Source organism: Lynx rufus, unplaced genomic scaffold (genome assembly GCF_022079265.1).
Source record: "Lynx rufus isolate CCGP_SWC_20201006 ecotype Redwood Valley unplaced genomic scaffold, mLynRuf1.p SCAF_13, whole genome shotgun sequence".
NCBI classification, from domain to species: Eukaryota; Metazoa; Chordata; class Mammalia; order Carnivora; family Felidae; genus Lynx; species Lynx rufus.
In genome coordinates, this window is record NW_025814827.1 from 45,004,773 (window position 1) to 45,026,309 (window position 21,537).

General features: G+C 45.8%; 1 protein-coding gene across 5 annotated transcripts in view; it reads right to left on the reverse strand.

Annotated features, from left to right (window-relative positions):
- The window catches only part of SLC7A7 (solute carrier family 7 member 7), a 35,708-nt gene that overhangs the window by 2,138 nt on the left and 12,033 nt on the right, over positions 1 to 21,537 (reverse strand). For 3 of the 5 annotated variants that reach the window (XM_047075429.1, XM_047075430.1, XM_047075431.1), the window contains exons 3-10: positions 5,905 to 6,030; positions 4,777 to 4,921; positions 3,289 to 3,412; positions 2,627 to 2,730; positions 2,222 to 2,318; positions 1,547 to 1,696; positions 1,184 to 1,367; positions 290 to 827 (exon numbers count right to left, since the gene is read on the reverse strand). In XM_047075429.1, coding sequence (XP_046931385.1) covers positions 721 to 827; positions 1,184 to 1,367; positions 1,547 to 1,696; positions 2,222 to 2,318; positions 2,627 to 2,730; positions 3,289 to 3,412; positions 4,777 to 4,921; positions 5,905 to 6,030 — 1,037 coding nt within the window. In that variant the 3' untranslated portion in view covers positions 290 to 720. Of the gene's footprint in view, positions 1 to 289; positions 828 to 1,183; positions 1,368 to 1,546; positions 1,697 to 2,221; positions 2,319 to 2,626; positions 2,731 to 3,288; positions 3,413 to 4,776; positions 4,922 to 5,904; positions 6,031 to 21,537 lie in introns of those variants that run through there. The other 2 variants (XR_006961314.1, XR_006961313.1) reach the window with 1 other exon arrangement.

The following is a 21,537-nucleotide window of genomic DNA, read 5'->3' on the forward strand; positions in this document are numbered from 1 at the left end:
AAACTCCTACCTCACACATGGATTTTTCCATCCATTTATTTATCTTGGATCCTATAAAATATTCAAGTAGATGTGCTCAATTTCTTAGTGATCAGTACAAAGGACAGTAGTTGATATCTAACAACCTAAAATTTTGCTAGAGCAACTTAGTTGTGCTCTCTCGCATGGAGACTGGTTTCATCAGCCTCCAACAGCTGACTTGAGAGACAAGCAGAAGACTGGGACAGTTTTCATTAGGCTAGGAGGAACACTAAAAGCAGACACCTATCTAAAATGAAGCCACTCAAAGTTTAGAACATAACGTTTATTGTCTAGCACCTGTGACAGTTTCATGTCTCTCTCTCTCTAAAGGAGACAGGAAGTTTGGAGCATTATTGGCCCTTTTAAAGGAAAGGAGTGGGTAGGCACACCCAGAAGTGAGTGAACATCTTGACACACAGGGATATGCTACTAGTACAACCAAGCCCACACCTGACATGCTCCCCACCACAGTCTGCTATATTGTCTCTTTTTTAAAAAAAATCTGGAACAGTGTGTAGCAAAACAAATAAATTACTTTTCATCTCTCAAAAAGCAAGTTCAAAAATTGGAGGCACCTGTCCAGAAGCCTGGTCTGAGCAGCTTCAACAAAGAAGTGTACTTTCCTTTTCTCCTCCTTGGCTCCAGCCAGCAAGAGACAAGAGGCCCCCGCTTTCCACATCTTAGAATTCTAGATGGTGTTTAGTTAGACTTGGGATCTCGTTGCTTGGGTATCTCTCTTCCATCATCCAAATCCATCTCTGCAGCAACTGACATACATAGGACCTGGAGGTACCATGTAGTGGATGCTACAAAGAGAAGTGCGAGTCAAAAGTGAGAAGAGGTCAACTGAGCTCAAGTGGCACTGAACAGGGCTGGCCTGGAGGACAATTAATTTAAGCCTTAGTGTTAACAGGAAGAGCCAACGGCAAAGGTGACTTAGGGGGACGAGATTTGTGGAAAGGCCGTACACAATAGCTAAGCCAACTCGAAGATCCAGAGGCTTGGGGCGGTGGGGAGGGGTGGCTGGATGGCCCAGTTGGTTAAGCATCCAATTTCATGATTTAGGCTCCGGTCTTGATTTCAGAGTTGGGAGTTCAAGCCCCCACGTTGGACTCCACACTGGGTGTGGAGCCTACTTTAAAAAAAAGACCCAAAGGCTTACCCACAATCCTTCGGAGGCAGTGAGGTCGCTTGTGTTCTGGCACTCTGATGATGAGGAAGTAAAAGGGCAAGCCCGAGAGAGCAATGCCAATGCCGATGAGGGAGTTGATGGTATCACTGTAAAGCGGTACGGCCACCAGGAAGATGGTGCAGAGGCAGAAGACAATGGGAAAGAAAAGACTGAGCTGAAGGGCACAAGACAAAACAATGGACGTTAGCTACAGTAGCAGTTTCTCCTGTGAAGATTACAGCACTGAGCCCTTCCATCCCCTTCATCTCCACCCACTACCACCACCAAATCCTAGGCAGAGGGTTCTGTCTTGAAAGAATCCCCTGGAGCAAAGGTAAGAGGGAGGTGAATTACCTTGAGGGGACGAGGCCGATTAGGCTCCTTCCAGCGCAGATAAAGCTGACCGACGATAGAGAGCCCCACGAAGAACCAGTAGCTGAAGCTGTAGTAGTTAATGAGCTGAAAGATGTCCTCCACACACAAGTAGATCAGTGCCATGATACCCTGCAGGCACAAGCAGAAGTCAGCTCCTCCTCACAGCATTTGTCACTCAAGGGGTTTTTTTTAATGCCCTTTTTTTTAATCCCTACGCCCAGTGTGGGACTTGAACTCACAACCCCGAGATCAAGAGTTGCATGCTTCACTACCTGTGCCAGCCACATGCCCCCCCCCCCCCCCCGCCTATACAGTTTCTCTTAACCTAAAGCCCATCTCCACCTTTTGCTACCTAACATAAAAATCCACTTCAGATGCACTTTGTCCAAGAAGTCTTTTCTCATGCACCTTCTGCCCCCATGGAAGATCATTTCTTCCTTTAAACACTACAGCACTTACTAATCTTGGCAGTCATTTCATCTCAATATATTCAGCATGCTTTATGCCTTATCCTAGACCAGAGGAGGTTACCATTTTTTTATGGAAGGCAGTTTTTCTGTTAGACTCTAGAGCTTTGAGGAATCCAGAACAGTTGTGTGTACTGTTAACATTTCCCCCATAGTCTGGCTTTCAGCCCCATTTGAGGTCACTTACATTGAAGAGCAGAGCAGGTACCGGTGTGAACCGCTCAACATGAATCATGCAGATGGCATCCGGGAGATGGCCTTCTCTTGAGCCCACAAAGAAAAGCCTATTTGGGGTAAGATGAAAGAGGCTGAGAAACTTGTGGGACACTGGGTATGGCTGGTTCGCATACCACATAGCCCTTCTTCTGCCATCCCCTCCTTCAAAAGAGTTTGAATAATATGGAATAGAGTTCAGTTATAGAGATTAGTGAGAACTGGAGGCTGCTGATGGAAACAAGAACAAAGGGGTTAATATCATTATCACTTGGGGAGCAGTGACTACACTCCGGGTCCTATAAGTCCTACTCTTCCCTGCCATAGCTCTTCACGATACCCCCCCACACACACACCCTGTAAAAGACACCACTCTTACCTAGAAGCAGCCACAATGGAGGCATTGAGGCCACCAAAGCAGGATAATGCAACCGCCAATGGAATTGTCCAATTGAAAATTCCAAAAATCTGGTCTGCAAAAGTCTAAGGGAAAGGAACAGAAAAGTGTCATTAGCAGGACCTAAACAGGATGAAAGGCATGGACAAGCGTGCCCCAGATAGCCCCTACCTTGTTTAACTCTTCATTCACAACCAGGGTGACAGGACTTTGTAAGCCCAGTATGGTAAGCATACTTTTTTTTTTTTTTAAGATTTAATTTTAAGTAGGTAGGGGCGCCTGGGTGGCTCAGTCGGTTAAACATCCGACTTCGGCACATGTCATGATCTCACAGTTTGTGAGTTTGAGCCCTGCATTGGGCTCTTTGCTGACAGCTCGGAGCCTGGAGCCTGCTTCAGATTCTGTGTCCCCCTCTCTCTGGCCCTCCTCCACTCGTACTCTATCTCAAAAAAAAAAAAAAAAAATTTTAAGATTTAATTTTAAGTAATCCCTATACCTCCTATGGGGCTCATAACCCATAACCCTGAGATCATGAGTCACACACTCCGTCAACTGAGCCAGGCGCCCCTAAGCATATTCCTTTCAAGGACCACCCACTTTCCCACAAGTACACCCTCAGCCTTCTGCTAGTGAAAATCCTTTACCACAGCAACAGCATCACTGGCCAGGATGTCCCTCATGTCTAGCACAGTGTAATAAGCCACATTGGTCAAGATGTAGATGATGGTGACAATGGGCATGGAAATGCCAATGGAGAGAGGTAGGTTCCTATGACCAAATAGAATATGCATTAGTCCCACGGTCACATCCCCATCTCCTTTATTCCTTACACTCCCACACCAATCCAGGGGTGGTGCCTCCTGTGCATTGCCCCACTGCTTTTGCCTTTGAAGTTACCTACAATCATGACTTCATTCTTCAGAGTTCAGAGCTTAAAGGGCATCAAGGGAAAAGAATATCACATTTAGAGAAAAGGCTGAGCAGAAAAAGGATTAACAGAACTATGTCACAGAATAATAGCACAGGAAACAGGGGCTTTTTGGTTTTCACATCCAAAGCCTCTTGACGTCAGGATTCCGTCTCAAGATTGTCAACGTTGGGAAATTTGTATTAAAGTGGAGAAATCTAAGAGGAAATTATGGAGGCAAATTGTGAAATCTAACATCTCCAGAGAATAAGACTCTTGTTGGGAAGAACACTATGTATCTACATAAGCAAGCTGGGAACTATGTCCATGCCCTTACTCAACTTGAGAAGCTTCTGTGCCATCCTAACCAGTGGCCAAGAGAAAGACACAAGGACAAGGTCCTCTGGACCAATAAAGCAATGACCTTTCTAAGCATTCTTCACAGTGAGGGGGAGGGGGGATATTCTCAAGTCATTCAGCTTCTGTCCAGTAGGTGGAAGCACCACCCAGGCTCAGTCCTGCTTCTGTTATCTGCTCCCGGAATTGCAACACTGGATGTGTGCCAAGAAAAGTTTATTATTTTGATTTAAAAATTTACAGAAACTCCATTCCCTCATACTCTTAGTTCCAAGAATAATTGAATTTTTGATCCAGGAAGGGCTCTGGAGATCATATAATTCAACCCCCTCGATTTATACATAAGGAAGCAGGCAGAGTTGGCAGGGGACTCCCTCAAGGTCATCAACAAATCAGTGGAAAGACAGGCTCCAGGCTCTTTGACTCCCTGTCCAGTGCTCTTGTCACTGCATGACTACAGACTACTTTAGAATAAAAATGATGAAGCAATAGCATTCAATGCTGACATGATACCACTATGTCAGTATAAATTTGAGAAAGCAAAGGATCAAAAAAGAAATAGGACCGTTTGGGGGCATTTGGGACCTAAAGTTATCTATGTGAGGATAAAGGTGGAGGAGTATCAAGGAAAAGCCATATGAAAGCATGGATGAACACACAGTAGAACCTGCTTTAATTAATGTAGGAATGAATGAGCAGACGTGAAAAGGCCTGCTGTTACGGACTAGGTATTTGGGCTTTAGACCTCCCATCTATTAAAGTGGAACCAATAAAATCAGTCTCAGTGGTTGTGGTATGCTGTCGGGCACAACTCAATAAATGATAGCATATCCTTACTGCTGTGGAAAATTGATGGTGAGATACCTACCTCTCGGGATTCTTGATCTCTTCAGTAACATAGTTGAGGGTGTCCCAGCCTGAGTAGGAGAACAGAGCCGAATACAATGCCAGGGCAATGTCCCCCACTGCAAATGATGAACCCTCAAAAGAATTCTCAAAGTGAGTGGAGGCTCCTGGAATCCAGAGAACATGGAAAGACAAAAGGATTAGTGGTTCGCCCTCAACTTTAAGGTGATCCAATAAAGGAATAAAAGAATAGGACAGTAATAGCTAGTGAGTGGCTTAGAACACGGTTGGCAGCAAGGGCAGTGGTAAAAGAACAGGGACAGAAGAGAGACCTCTACAATGATGGGCTGGAATGCAGGGAACAAACAGCATGGGGATCTTGACAGGAAGGACCATGGTGGTTTTCTAGGGTAAGAAACCATGACAGAACTGAAGGGCTATAGAACATAAGTAATGTGGTTCTGTCCTATCCTGTAAGCTACCCGATCCCACCCCTTTTCTAACCCCACAGACAGCTGGTACAGAATGGAGGAAGGATAGGGCTTAGAAGGCCCAGGTCAATAGAGTAGTAGACTATGTGTTCCTACCTGGAAACTGGAGAGGAGTGGGTACAAGGGTTTCATTTCTGCCCTTACCCACTTCCACGGGCAGAACAATCACAGCCACAGCATTGGACTTAACAGTCTGCAACAGCTGGCAAGACCAGCTTTGGGGTCATCTCAGTACAAATCTCCACTAACTTACTAGCTAGGGACTCGGGCAAGATACTTAATTCTGCAGCCTCAGTTTCCCCCATCTATAAAATGGAACTAGTAGGGGCGCCTGGGTGGCTCAGTCGGTTGAGCGTCCGACTTCAGCTCAGGTCATGATCTCACACTCCATGAGTTCGAGCCCCGCGTCAGGCTCTGTGCTGACAGCTTGGAGCCTGGAGCCTGCTTCAGATTCTGTGTCTCCCTCTCTTTCTCTGCCTCTGCTCATGCTCTGTCTCTCTCTGTCTCAAAAATAAATAAAAACCATTAAAAATAAAATAAATAAAAAATAAATAAATAAAATGGAACTAGTAGTACCTAGCAAATGAGAATGCACAAAAGGCACTTAAAGAAGTGTGGCTCAAGGAACTGCACAAAACTTAGTCACTATTATGTCTTACCCTGGCCGAGTCTAACAATGCCTGCAATGATGACGGCGATCAATGCCAAGACTTTAGCATAGGTGAAGATATCTTGTACCAGTGTTCCCCACTTGACATAGGCACAGTTAATGAAGGTTAAGAGACCTGAAAAAATAATAATAACAATATTGATTGGGGACTGTCCCTACCACCCAGAGAGCCTTAGACTTTCAAGCAATATTTCCAGTAGCAGTCATCAAAACAGAGCCTTTGGCCAAAGAAGTGTTTGGGTTCTGACCTGCTGTGTATTCGACACCTCTGCCCAGAATGTCCTCACCATTAGCATTCAAAGGCACCTGCTGAGCATCTGTGTAGGCAGCACCACACACACCCTTAGCACTTACACTAAGAGAGGAAAAACAAAGTAACTGGATTTGCTCACAGCAGTGGGAGGCAACTGGTAGCTGTACAAGATTAGTGATGTTTTTCCGCTACTGGCTCCGAAAAGTCATGGTCTGTCCCAGCTTTCCACCCCTTTACCTCCTGATACGGGCTCCAGGACTCAGCGCTCTGGTATTGTTAACCTTGGTAGATCCTGTTGTGACTTATCCAATGCCTGGCCCAGCAGGTCAGAACATGTGGCCAGGGATTAGAATGGGGGCCAGACTTCCTGCTGCTGCCTGCCAGCTCAGCCACTTGTTTTTGTACTTGGAAAGATTCTTGGAGCTGAGGTTCCTATAGAGTGGGGACAGCATTTTTCCTGACTGGACATTGCAAAAGAGTGAGCCACACAGGTCATGATCTCACAGTTCATGATATCAAACCCCACATCGGGTTCTACTCTACTCTGACAGCACAGAAACCTGCTTGGGATTCTCTCTCTCTCTCTCTCTCTCTCTCAAAAATAAACAGGGGCACCTGGGCGGATCTGTTGGGTGAGCATCTGACTCTTGATTTCAGCTTAGGTTATCTGATCCCAAGGTCATGGGATCAAGCCCCATTTCAGACTCTACTGTGCGTGGAGCCTGCTACTTAAGATTCCCTGTCTCTTTCTCCCTCTGCCCCTCTCCCTCACTTGCACTCTCAAAATGTAAATAAACATTCAAAAAAAAAAAAAAACCCACAAACATTCCTCAAGTCCTTCTACCTCGGGGGTAGAGGCAATCCCTTTACCTGGATGAGCTTTGGAAAAGTCCATGGATCACCCCTAGAGAGTTCTTAACCTACACCTTCCACAATGCTTGAAATTCCTTGTAAATGGTTATGTATGTACACCAAAAATATATGCATTTTTCTAAGAAAAGCGTCCTTAGCTTTATGTCAGAATTTCAGAGAAATCTGTTACCCCCAAAAAAGTTTCAGTTTACTACTTCAGAAGATGACATTCAAGAAGGGAAGCCCACACATGCTGTGAAGTTGACCGATAGCCCCAGGATGTGACAGGGAAGAAAGTCAAAAGAAATGATTCTGAAACTCAGCTGAATGTTCTCAATCCCCCACCAGCCTCTTAAGCAGGCAGGCAGGCACTTGCAGCACGCCTTCCCCACCCTGGCAGAGAATCACCTTGCTGCTTCTGCCTTCCCAGCTCAGCAACTGGAGCACCAGGAGGGGCTTAACAGTTCCTTCCAAGAGATCCCAGGGTAAGATCAGAATCAGCCTGCCTTAAACTGCAGAAAGTGAGGTCCAGTGCTGGGCTTGCCTGCTTCAGGCTACTGACACGGAAGAAATATTCCCTGTCTCAGCTCTGGTGGTGGCATGTCCCTCAATGTCCCTAATCCCCTGTTTTCTTGTGTCCTGGCCTCACCACACTGCCCCAGAAGCATCTTCGTCCTGAGAAGCAGGAAAGACCAACCTCAAAGAACAGCTCATCTTCTGTCTCTCTCTCCCCCATCCCCCCTCCTTTATACCCCTATTTTCCCTGCCCAAGTTCTTCTCTGCTCTTCAGTAGAAGGGGCATTCTAGTCCTATACAAACACTTGCCTTTCTGCCTAATAAACAAGACAATAAACAACCAAAGCTTATCACAGGGCTGGGCAAAAATACACCGGTAACTCCTCAGTGCTCGGTTAATAATTAAAGACATGCATACTGGCTCCCAAGCACCCTACAAAATGACCAAAGTGCCTTTATCTCACCCTCCACAAATCTCTCAGTTCTGTTGATCCTCCCCAGTCAATTACCCATCCTTCACTCCCCACTGGGCTTCAGTTTCCAGCCATTCAACAGCCCTCACGCCCCTTCTGTTCACCCTGTGACCCCTACACCTTACCCTCAGGCTCTGCTGCTGCTTCACAAATAACACAGCAGCCAGAGACCAAAAAAGGGCAGAAGTGGGGGAAGGGGAGCACCTGGCCGGCTACCAGTTGGTAGAGCATATGACTCTAGATCTTGGGGTCATGAGTTCGAGTCCCAAGGTGGGTGCAGAGTTTACTTAAAAAAGTAAAAATAAGGGGCGCCTGGGTGGCTCAGTCGATTAAGTGTCCGACTTCAGCTCAGGTCATGATCTCACGGTCCGTGAGTTCGAGCCCCACGTCAGGGCTCAGAGCCTGACAGCTCTGAGCCTGGAGCCTGTTTCAGATTCTGTGTCTCCCTCTCTCTCTGACCCTCCCCCACTCACACTCTGTCTCCGTCTGTCTCAAAAATAAATAAACATTAAAAAAAATTGTTTTAATTAAAAAAAAAGTAAAAATTAAATAAAATAAAATATAAAAACAAAGGCCAGGGACAACAGATGCTACAATATTCACAAGGGAATGGGATCACAGAAACTGATAGTTAGCCCTCAGGGTAACCACAGTCACACCACCAACCCGGCCTAGCTTCAGGGATTAATTCAGGTTCAGAGTCTGTCTGCAGCCTTGTGCCACAGCATCTGTTCTCAGCTCTGTCCAGGCATGTGGGCAGGGAAAAGACAACTCATCATCCTTTACCACAACAAATTCTGAAATGAAAATACATGGATTGTTTGCATTTTAATCCCTACTGCTTCTCTACTTGAATTCCATATCCATCCATTTGCATCCCTCCTTTTACCCACCAGTTTTTCTCCCTCCCCCCACACCTGAGCCTTCTTTCCCAGCCACCGACCCACCATCTTGCCCTGATCTACTGCGTCCTGAGCACCGGGATGCTGTTTGAATGAAGAAGGGAATCCTATGGAAGGAAACGGAGCAGGGAACTGCCTGAGGAGAGCTGGCCCTCACCTTCCCCAGAGCCCAGCTTCCTCCAGGGCCTCTTGGCCATGGGAGCAGGAAATGGGTATGGCAGGCAGCACTGCTGACTGGGCTGTTTGTCCTCGCCCACAGCGGATACAGCTGACCGGAGACCCCAAAGCCCAGCCTAGTGCACTGTTCTTAAAGTGGAGCCCAACCTCCTGCTTCAGAGGCAGGAAAAGGAGGGGACCACAGGCTTATAGTAATATGGAGGCAACTGCAAGCCAACCTCAAGGACAGAAATGCTCTACCCTCCTACCTCTAGGTGTAATTCCATCTCCACCCAACACTGGGCCAAGTCCACAAGAAGATGGCTGGAAATCACCTTGGACCCGTGACTCAGGTGCAGCTCCTTTCCTGCTTTGACCTGCTCTGGAGGAAGGAGAAGCCACTCCTATCATCATCTAAAGAGATGCCCCTGAACGGTCGGTCGTTCATCAAACCCAACTGCATGGACTCTCCTGGAGCAGAAGGCTAGTTCTAGCACTAAGGCCCAGCGTCAGCTGTAGAACTAAAAGCCAGGAAAGCACCCACATAGATTGATACAGAACAACAAAGCTTGTAGGCCCAACTCAGATCAGATGCCCAGATTTACTTTAGATGCCCACACTAAGTCCCTGAAAAAAGAACATTAAACCCACAATTCTCCCAGCACCGTTAGTTTTAAACACATAGAATGTAACACATGAAACTCTGGCCACTATTCAGTGTATTTTCTGCTTCAAATTCCCAGAGACTATAAAACCTCAATACTTTATTTATTAGACAACTCATTCCATTTTTAAAGAGATCAATAGCTCTTCCCTCCACTAAGCCAAAAACTTCTTCCTCATAACTTCTACCCAGTAGTCTTAGACCTCTCCTCTGGAACTACACAGAATCCAGATAAATGGCCTCATTTACATAATGGCCCTTCTTATCAAACATTAACACCCTGTCCCTTTTGATACTTCCCCCCCATTGAAGCTAAAAACCCAGTTTCTTCAACCTCTTGTGTGACAAATGTCACTTCCAGATCACTCACTCACCATCGAGTTCCCTCCTCTCCATTTACTTCACTTTGTCAGTATGTCCCTGGAAACATGAGACCACACAGAACACTCCAGACAATTTTGCAGACTATGGGGTTTCAGTTTGAATTCACTGTCAACTACAACTCCACCTCAAACTAATGAGCTTTTCCCTATCCCCCTTTCTGGGCCTAAAAAAGGGATTTTTTTTTTTTTTTAATCCTAAATAGGAGACCTTAACAATTATTCCCAGGAACTTTCCTCTGTAAATTTTTAGGTATCATTCCCATCTACTAGAAATAAATGGATTTTCCCTCCTAATTTTTTTAAGTAGTTCAAATGCCTTCAATTTGTGAAATCTGCAAATTTGATTAGCATACCTTTTGGGTCCTCCCTGAAGTCTTGATGAAAATGTTGACTAGACAGGCAGAGCCCTGTAGTCTATCATTAGAGACCTTCCTGTATGCTGTCATTATTCTACATCAACCAAGAATCCACCAAAGTATTCTTTTATCTAGTCCACCTTTTTCTACCTTGTCAACAAGAATATTGTGAGAATTTGCCAAGAACTTCTCTGAAATCTGTATAAACGTGTCTCTGCCCTTGCAATCTAATGACACAATCAAATGATTCAATGAAATTAGCACGCATTTATAGAATTTTCATAGCTATACCACGTAATAGTCAAAAATTAGAAATAACCTGGGGCTCCTGGCTGGCTCAGTCAGTAGAGTATGCAACTCTTTTTTTTCTTTCTTTTTTTTTTTTTTTTTTTTGGTAAGATTGTTTTTAATGTTTTTTATTTATTTTGAGAGAGAGCACACATGTGCATTCAAGCAAGTGAGGGAGGGGCAGAGAGAGGGAGAGAGAGAATCCCAAGCAGGATCCATGCTGTCAGCCCAGAGCCTGATGTGGGGCTCAATCTCACAAACTGTGAGATCATGACCTGAGCCAAAATCAAGAGTTGGATGCTTAACCCACTGAGCCACCCAGGTCCTCTTTGCCTTTTTTTTTCTTTTAATATAATTTCTACACCCAATGTGGGGCTCCAACTCACAACCCCAAGATCAAGACTCACATGCTCAGGGGTGCCTGGGTGGCTCAGTCAGTTAAGCATCCAACTCTTGATTTCAGTTCAAGTCATGATCTCACGGTCATGGAATCAACCCCCGAATGGGGCTCTCCATGGATTATGCAGCCTGCTTGGGATTCTCTCTCTCTCTCTCTCTCTCTGCCCCTCCCTTGCTCACGCTGTTTCTCTCTCTCTCTCTCTCGCTCTCTCTCCCTGTCTCAACATAAACAAGCATTAAAAAAAATAAAGGAGGGGCGCCTGGGTGGCGCAGTCGGTTAAGCGTCCGACTTCAGCCAGGTCACGATCTCGCGGTCCGTGAGTTCGAGCCCCGCGTCGGGCTCTGGGCTGATGGCTCAGAGCCTGGAGCCTGTTTCCGGTTCTGTGTCTCCTTCTCTCTCTGCCCCTACCCCATTCGTGCTCTGTCTCTCTCTGTCCCAAAAATAAATAAACGTTGAAAAAAAAATTTAAAAAATAAATAAATAAATAAAGGAGACAGTCTCATGCCCTACCAGCTTAGCCAGCCAGGTGCCCCTGAGCATGTGACTCTTGATCTCAAGGTTGTGAGTTCAAGCCCCATGTTGGGCATAAGGTTTACTTAAAAACAATAATAATAATAATTGTAAAAAATAATAATTATAAACAATCCAAATGCCAATCAACAGTAGAGTGACTAAGTAAATACTTAGAATACGTAGAATATTAAACAATAATATGATCCATCTACAACTATAAAAATATAAACTTCACAAACATATTAAGTGAACAAAGACACAAAAAGAATACATATCCTGGGGTGCCTGGGTGGCTCAGTTGGTTAAGCGTCCATCCAACTTGACTTCGGCTCTGGTCGTGATCTCACAGTTCGTGAGTTTGAGCCCCCTCATCAGGCTCTGTGCTGACGGCATGGATCCTGCTTCAGATTCTCTGTATCACTCTCTCTCTGCTTCTCCACCTCCCCACCCCTCTCTTTCAAAAATAAACACTAAAAAAAAAAAAGAGTGCATATCCTTTATATCCACTTATATTAAATGGCCAAAATGAATCTATGCTACTAAGAATAATAGTAATTTCCCTTCATGTGTGCATGGGGGACAAGGGGAGTGACTGAGAAGAACACAACAGGAGTTCAGAGGGCTGGTTTTTTGATGTGGATGGTGGTTACATATGTGAAAATGTGTGAAAAGTCATCAAGCTGTACACTTACGACATGTGCACCGTTCCTTTTATATTACACTTGAATAAAAAAATTAAAGTTGAGGGGCACCTGGGTGGCTCAGTCGGTTGGGCGGCCGACTTCGGCTCAGGTCATGATCTCGCGGTCCGTGAGTTCGAGCCCTGCGTCGGGCTCTGTGCTGACAGCTCAGAGCCTGGAGCCTGTTTCAGATTCTGTGTCTCCCTCTCTCTGACCCTCCCCCGTTCATGCTCTGTCTCTCCCTGTCTCAAAAATAAATAAAACGTTAAAAAAAATTAAAAAATTAAAGTTGAACTGGGGCACCTGGGGGGCTCAATCAGTTAGCAGCCGACTCTTGGTTTCGGCTCAGGTCATGATCTCACAATTCATGAGTTCAAGCCCTGCATCGAGCCGTGTGCTGACAGCGTGGAGCCTGCTTGGGATTCTCTCTCTCCCTCTCTCTCTCTGCCCTTCTCCCCCACCCCATCAAAAATAAATGAACTTTAAAAACATAAAAATAAAATTAAAATAAAGCAACAGTATGCTTTATTACTATCTCCTCAATTCTCTTGGTCTTGCTTTTTTGTTAGCCTAGATCTGTTTTTTACTGAACCTTTTCTAGGTTAGCAATCATTCTGCTACATACAGTTAGAAGGAAAACAGGACTGGGCCTTCTCCTTTCTCTCTACCATCTGTTATTGCAGAACTAACTGCCCTTGCTGTTTTCACTCTGTATGTTGCTTCTAGAGCTTTTTATCATCCGCAGTGTCTTCTTCAGATCTTAGTTGATGCTGGGCACCAACCTTCGGATGCTTTTCTTACAGCTCTGGGCCACTCCTGCATTTAATCTTTGTTATGCCACCTCTCCCCATCTCTTATGTATCTTGTTTCTAAAAATCTCAGCTTATCAAAAAGCAGTATGTTTAATCACATTTGTTTGTTCACATGATTCTCCTCTTCCTAAATAAGAGAATTTTTTTAATTTTATTTTAGAAAGAGAGAGAGCTCAAGCGGGGAAGAGAGGCAGAGAGAGAGGGAGAGGGAGAATCTGAAGCAGGCTCCAAACTCAGCATGGAGCCTAATGCAGGGCTCGATCCCACCATGCTGGGATCATGACCTGAGCTGAAATCAAGAGTTGGATACTCAACTGACTGAACCACCCAGGCGTGCCCTAAATAAGATAATTCTGATAAAATAGGTGAAAATTTCGTTTTGGAGAAGCTTCTGGTCTTTTTTTTTTTTTCAATCCCTATCTATTAGAGTATAAATTCTTTTCCCTGAACTTTTCCATCATCTCTTTGCCAAACTTTAGAGTGTATTTCTGAGGAAATGCACCATTTCTTTTTCTGAGAGGTACAAACTCTGAGTAGGTATAGTCACTTTCACACTAGGACTCCACATTTGCCCTGATTATGTTAAATTAATAATAATGATAAAACAACAACATCCTTATGGAGATTCACAATGACACCTTTACAAGTTAAATGGTATGATGTCTTCGATTGGCTTGAAATAATCTAGTGGGGTGAAGAGGGTGGTTGGAGTATAGATAAAACAATGGTGATTAATCATTCATGCTGCTGCTTGAACCCTGGGAGTTCATCATATTATTTGCTCTAGTTTTGGATGTTTGACGTGTTTTATGATAAACCTTTTAAAAAAAAAAAATTTATAGAGGTACGGCTTCTAATGGAATAAAACGGATTTTAGCGAAAAGCAAATGTTTATTAGCCTTATTTAACATTTATGAGTCCAAAAGCATCATTCCCAACCTTCTATCCTATTTCTCCAGATGCACTACTCAGCAGCTTTCCACTTTTATCCTTCTACATGATTCCTCACAGCCTCTAAAATACCCAGATTTAGGGGTACCTGGGCAGCTCAGTAGGTTAAGTGTCCGACTCTTGATTTTGGCTCAGGTCATGACCTCATGGTTCATGAGATTGAACCCCGAGTTGGGCTCCACACTGAGCGTGGAGCCTACTTGGGATTCTCTCTTCCTCTCTCTCTCTGCCCCGCCCCCACCAACTTGCACACATGCACTCTCGCTCTCAAAATAAAGAAACATTTTTTTAAATACCCAGATTTGTACCTTCATCTGTGCATTTTTCTCCTTTCCTTTACAATTTCGGGTTAAAGCCACACTAAACACATCTCTCCCAATCTCTATGAAATCTGCTCTATCCCTTACCAGAGTTTATCCTCCTGGCATCTTAGCATTTACAGTCAGGTACTCTGCTCTAGGTTCTCTTTCCTCTTGCACATGCACAGCCTTCAATTAACAGAGATGAAAATGCCATCTGCCACTCAGTTCACTATCTTGACGTGCAGAGTCACCAGTGACACACCTCAGGTATCCTCTGACTGGTAACATCATTCATCCCACGGGATGGCAAAAGGATAGCCATCTGTGGGTTCAAGTGATTCAAGCAAGCTCTTTGTGGTAGGTTGCTCCAGAAAAACCGCATGTCTCTGCATTAGGCTGGTCTACCTGCAGCCAGAGTCACACCCCCTGGGGAGCAGCCGAGACTCTTCACTGGTTTGCTCAGGCTTGCTAATACCCAGATGTTTCCAGAATACTCTACCACTGCCCTTTCCTCACAAGGACCAGATGTAAGGTTTCTGAAAAAACCTAGTTGTGTTACCTAAACCCAGAAAGTTCAAGTCTCTCCTCCTTTTACCTGCTGTATTTCTGTGTGTTGTCAGGGATACTCTCTATACCTTAAATATCATGTTTTCAGGGCACCTGGGTGGCTCAGTGTGTTAAGCGTCCAACTCTTGATTTTGGCTCAAGTCATGATCTCACAGTTCGTGAGATCAAGCCCCGAGTCTGCTTGGGATTCTCCCTCCCCACCTCTCTCTCTGCCTCTCAATATGCACACTCTCTTTCTCTGTCCAAACAAATAAGCTTAAAGATAAATAAATAAATTTTCTTCCTGGCTTCCTTGACGTATTGTGTCTTCCACCCTTCCTAGGTGCTGTAATAGGTCTCAGACAGCAGATGGTCCTCAGGTTCTTTTACCTTTCAGGCTACAGGACCATTTTGATTACTCATACATCATGGGTAAGAACAGCAGGCAAGACAACACACGGAGCATAAACCCTACGGATCACTGGATCAGAGTCTTCCTACTATGCCCCCTGGAACCCAGGCAGCGTTTTGGTCACCGCGGCTCTGCACCACTCTGAGGAAGCAAGCAGGAGGTCTGTACCAGGAGGCCCTCATATTAAACCACACTATCTGCTCTCTTCTCAAAGCCAGCTAGTCCTTATTGGTCCGATCCTTACTGGTTTGTTCAGCTAGGTACAGTTTGGGCCCCTCAGAAACGGGACCCCAAGCTTGAGCGAGCATCAGAATCACGTGAGGCATGTTACCTAGGGTTTCAGGGCTCCAACCCAGAAGTTCTGGATGCAGGAAGTCTAAGACGGGGTTTCCCAGAGGAGTCATGATCTGCCTGCTCTGGGTGTGCTGCCTTATGTAATCACTAGACGAAATAATCACCTACAGAACAGCCTTGATCAGAACAAGCCCAAACCCTTCCCTTAACTCGGTGCTCCTTTATCCTGGCTGCACACTGGCATCGCTTTACAAGCTTTAACAAAGTCAGCGCTCGGGCCCCACCTAGGCCAATGAAGTCAGAAACGCTGGGGTGGAGCCCAGACACCAGCATGTTTTTGAGGCTTCCCAGGCAATTCTAAGGGACAGTGACAACTGAGAACCTTTCCGCCCAAGGCCTCCATCAGTTCTCCTCAGCAACAACTTTTCTACTTCCCCAGTTCTCGTTCTCCAAGCCAATTCCCATTCTTCTAACCAGTGGCTCAGATTTATTTGGTTGGGGAAACAAAGTGGGAGAGGAAGGGGCCATTAGCATTTTTCTAAAGCCCAAGGTGATTCCAATGTACAGCCAGGGTGGGGGCCCACTCTCCCCAGCTCCTTCCCAAGCCTACTTTAGCCTGTCCCCTCAGCCTCTCCTGAGTCAGAGAGAAAGAACAGAAGAAAGAGAAGACCAAGGGTGAACCCCTGAAGAGCCTTGAGGATCCAACCAATACAGAGCTCTACCCTCTGCCTGCAGAGGAAGGTTTGTGCCGAAGTTCATGTCGGCCCCACCCCAGAAAGAACCCAAGGCTCTGACTCCAGCCTATGCAGTGTGTGAATGTGGGACGTGAAGTGGAAGCTTCCTCACCTCCAACCTAAAGTGGCTCTTGAGAAAACTCCTCTGAGAAAGTACCTAGCTGCCAAGTAGAAAGTGTGAAGGGCAGAAATCAGTTGCGGGCCCAGCATCTGCCTATTCCGCTTCATTAGCCACAAGTACATGAAGTCAGTGGTCAGGTATCAGAAGAAGCTGCACAAGGACACATGGCCCAAGCTCTCAGACAAACACGCAGAGATCCAAAGTCCTCTACAGCCCACAAGCGGCTCCAGGAGACCCGGGGTGAGCTCTCTGCCCTCCCTCGTGCCTAGCCCACAGTGGGCCCAGCCCTCACCCAACTCTGAGAGCCAAAGGCACACAATGCCCTTCTCCGCCAAGCCAAATCTAGAGCCACATCTCCTGTTCATGCATCCAGCTGCCATTTATTGAAGCACCTACTACGTGCAAGTCACTAGGGCCAAGCATCGGGGACACACCTGATCCCCGAAGACCAACGGTCTGTTCCCAGAGGGGCCTGAGTATGTGCTGCTGGCTGACTGGCACAGTGTGGGCAGACCTCCTGTGAAGACACAGGAAGTAAGAGCTCCTGTTCATGAAAGGCAAAAACAAAACAAAAACAAAAAAAAACTAGACCAAAGATCATAGATCACAGGGCAGGCAAGCACAGACAGGACAAGGCAGGAGCAGAAGCGTCCAACACGGCTAACAGTGGCCGAAGCAGGCTGGCTTTCAAGAAAAAACAGTCAGGTGGGGCTGCACTTGGGGACACCTCGCTCTGACTCTGCCAAGGGAAAAGTTCCCCTGTCTGGCAAAGAGGAAGAAGGGTCTCAGCTCTCCTTTCTTTAAAAATAAACTTTTTCAATGTTTATTTTATTTTTGAGAGAGAGAGACACACACACACAGCATGAGCGGGGGGAGGGTCAGAGAGTGAGGGAGACACAGAATCAGAAGCAGGCTCCAGGCTCCGAGCTGTCAGCACAGAGCCTGATGCAGGGCTCAAACTCACGAACCGCGAGATCATGACCTGAGCCAAAGTCAGACGCTCAACCGACTGAGCCACCCAGGCGCCCCTCAGCTCTCCTTTCTGATCCCTGGAACACTAAAACCACTTTTAAGTCATCCAAAGGTGGAATGGAAAGTAAAGTTTTTAGAAATTAATAAGATGCATATGACTGAATACAATTTGCAGTAGGACACACCATTTGTGACTAACCGTTAAGTGTTAGGTCCCTTGCATTCTCATAGATATCATCTAACTTAATGTGACAGAGTAGGTCTATTATCTTTATCTTTTTTTAAGTTTTATTTATTTAAGGAATCTCTACACCGCAGATGGGAGTCGAATCCACGACCCCAAGATCAAGAGTCACATGCTCTTCTGACTGAACCAGCCAGGCACCCCAGTCTTTATCTCATAATTGAGAAAACTGAGGCCACTCAGGCAGTGTCCAGCTCCAAAACTTGTATACACCGCAGCACGCCATGCTGTCCCTATTGTATGCAAGGATGTGGGACTGTAAGCGGGATGATCTCCCCCTGGGGTGATGGGGCTTCTGGCTGCAGAAAACTGGGGCAGTCCTCTAAGAACTCTGAGAAGCCAGAATAATCAGCTCTAGGAGGGGCCATCTGCACACTTCTCTGGTTAGGAAAAGTAACCATTTATAGTACCCTGGCGGGACAGCAAGGTGTTTTCAGAACTCCTAATTCATTTATTCCTTTATTCATTCATTCATTCATTCAGCCAGCCAGAGAACAAGTATGTACTGAGCACTGACTGTGCTCCAGGCCTTGTACAGAGCCAGTCCTCAGCCTTTACAGAAAAGTGAACATGGACAATTGTAAGAACTGGATGATGGGGCACCTGGGTGACTCAGTAGGTTAAGTGTCCGACTCGATTTCGGCTCAGGTCATGATCTCACAGTTCATGGGATTGAGCCCCTCATCGGGCTCCACACTGAGCATGGAGCCAGCTTGGGAATCTCTCTCTCCCTCTCTCTTCTCTGCCCCACCCCTTGCTCACACACTTTTGTGTGAGTTCTCTCTCCCTAAAAGTAAATAAACTTAAAAAACAGAAAAACCCTGAGCCTGGGTGGCTCAGTTGGTTCAACGACTGACTTCAGCTCAGGTCATGATCTCACGGTCTGTGAGTTCAAGCCCCGCGTCGGGCTCTGTGCTGACAGCTCACAGCCTGGAGCCTGCTTTGGATTCTGTGTCTCCCTCTCTCTCTGCTCCTCCCCTGCTCGCTCTCTGTCTCTCAAAACTGAATGAACATTTTAAAAAAACTTTTTTTTAAAGAAAAGACAGTTTAAAAAAGAATAAAAACTGGGTGCTGTGAAAGTCACTGTGAGGCAACCCATCCAGTCTAGGGCAGCGAAGGGGGTGCAGGTGGGCACCAGGACCACCGTTACCTGGACTGAGCACAGGGAGGCTCATGCTGGGGTTGGGGGATGGGAGGACAAACTCCTGGCAGAGAGGAAAGCACGTGATTACCCAGGCAATGAAATCAGCAATGAGTGAAGTCACCCACGCATAGAAAAAACTTACTTAAGCAATAATCAGTAAATGATTTCAAGGTCTATTCGCAATAGTAGCCTATCTAGCATTGTAGTTCATCAGCAGTTCTAAAGGAAAACTATATCTATAGAGGGACAGTAAGCCACCATGACGGGAGCAGAAATTATTTGCTCTCCTGAAATGGTCACTGTTCGAACAGAACAGGATTAAAGTATGGTAAAAATATAGATCAAGCCTCTAGGAGATAGAGACTCCATTATACAGATGAGGAACCTGAGACTAATAATTTGACCTGATTCCATGCTCTTAACCACCACACATTCCTGCCTCCCAAAGGGATGAGTTCAAGGGAGACAGATGCTGACCCAAGCACTCTACCCAACCATGGAGAAGACGTGACTGTCGGGTATGGATTCTTCATCCAACTTTTCCAGAAATATACCCCCAAACCAGCCTAAGGAGGACTGAAGTCTTCCCCATAAACCCCTCCCTCAACCTCGGTCCCTCCAAGAACCACACTTCTTGTCTACAGAATCAGTCTTCTGGAAAGTATATCTACATTCCCTTCCTTTCCCTTGACTAATATCCACTCTACCACTCCACTGAAGAGGGACAGTTTTCCTGACCTGTTATTTGTCAATTCCAAATGGCATTCCATTCCTTATCTTACTTAACAGTTCCTCAACAAAGGCTACTTTTGAGTGTAAACCCATCCCCCTTGGGTGTGCTGCCTCTGCTTTTCCCCACAGTAACCACACTGCAATAGAATAGTTTATTGATGTGTCTCTATCATCAAGTCGGAGCCAAATGAGGACAGACTGAGTAACAGTCACTTCTGGATCCCTAGGCCTCACCCAGAAGTAGGCATATAGTAGATACTCAGGTTTCACTGGATGAATAAAAACAATCTCTCTGAAATCTGACTCTACCCTCACTGCCCTGAAATTTCCCTCTCCAGAGTCACGGTGACTTCCTGTTGATATATCCAAGCAACGCCCTCCTTATCTAGCTCGGCCTCTTAGCAGATTGGACACCGTTGGCCACCAACTCCTTCTCAAATTGCTCTCTTTTACTCACCAACTCCCATTTCCCTCTTATCTCTCTGGACGCTTCTTCTCCTTGTTGTGGAGTATTTATCCTTCAGTGTTGGCATTCCTGAGATGCTAACCTCGCCCCTTTCCTCCTCTCTTGCTACATCCGGTCAAGATCATCTCATCTGCTACTGTGATTTCAATGACCACCTCTACACTGAGGATTCAAGGATTCACGAAAGTATATCACCAGCCCAACCACCGTAATTTCATATGCATATGAATATATAACCACCTACTGGACGTCAGCAGACACAAATTCAACCTATCCAAAACTGATCAATTTCTCTTAACCTACTGCTCCTTCAGTCTGACTCCCTGTAAGTAACTGGCATCACCATCCACCCAGTTGCCCGAGACAGAAACGTGGTCATCTTATCATCCTCAACCTCCACCCATATCCATCTAATCAGTGTCTAAGTCTTAACCAGTCTCCTCATCTCTCATCCCATGAGTCTAATCCAAGCCACTATCCTCCCTCACTGGGATCATGGCAACAGCTTCCTAAGCGGTCTCCCTGCTTTTAGTTCTGCAAACTGAAGTCAGAGTAATCTTTCTAAAAATCACAAATTCTACAATTTAATCACAAACAACACAAGTCACTCTCTGCTTTACTCTCAGAGGTTTTTTTTATTACCATAGGAGAAAGCCCACCAAACTCCTTAATATGGTTTGTACAACAGATTGTATTTTCCAAAGATGTCTCAACAACATTTCCCAACCCACATGCTTTTCATACAATGTGACTGTAACACTCTGCCCATCAAGAGATAGGGTCTGTGCCCCTTCTTTTAAGAAGAGATATTCTTCTGTGAATGTTTCTACCTACAGAGTTCAGCAGGAAAGACACCCTGTGACCTCAGAGGCTAGGTCATAAAAGGCACAGCTTCCACTCTGGTTGCTGACATACTCCATTCTGGAAGCCTTCAGCTGCCAAGTAAACAGTTTGATTGCTCTGGGGCCGCCATTATGTGAGGAGACTCAACATAGTCCATATGGAGGGACCACTTGGAAAGACACATCTAACACAACATGAAGAGAAAAAGATGCCCAGCTAGCCCCCATCTTATTCAGCATCCCCTCGTTCTAGCTCCTGCCACCATCTGACTACCACCACACGAGACCCTGAGCCAGCACTGCCCCAGTTACCCCTTCCAAAATTCCTGAGCTACAGAAACCATAAAAGAAAACAGCTGTGGGGCACCTGGCTGGCTCAGTCAGAACATGCAACTCTTAATCTCGGGGTCATGAGTTCAAGCCCCACATTGGGTGTAGAGATTACTTTAAAATAAATAAATAGGGGAGCCTGGGTGGTTCAGTCTGTTAAGCGTCTGACTCTTGGTTTCAGCTCAGGTCATGATCTCACAGTTTGTAGGTTTGAGCCCTGCATCGGGCTCCATGCTGACAGCACAGAGCCTGCTTGGGATTCTCTCTCCCTCTCTCTCTGACCT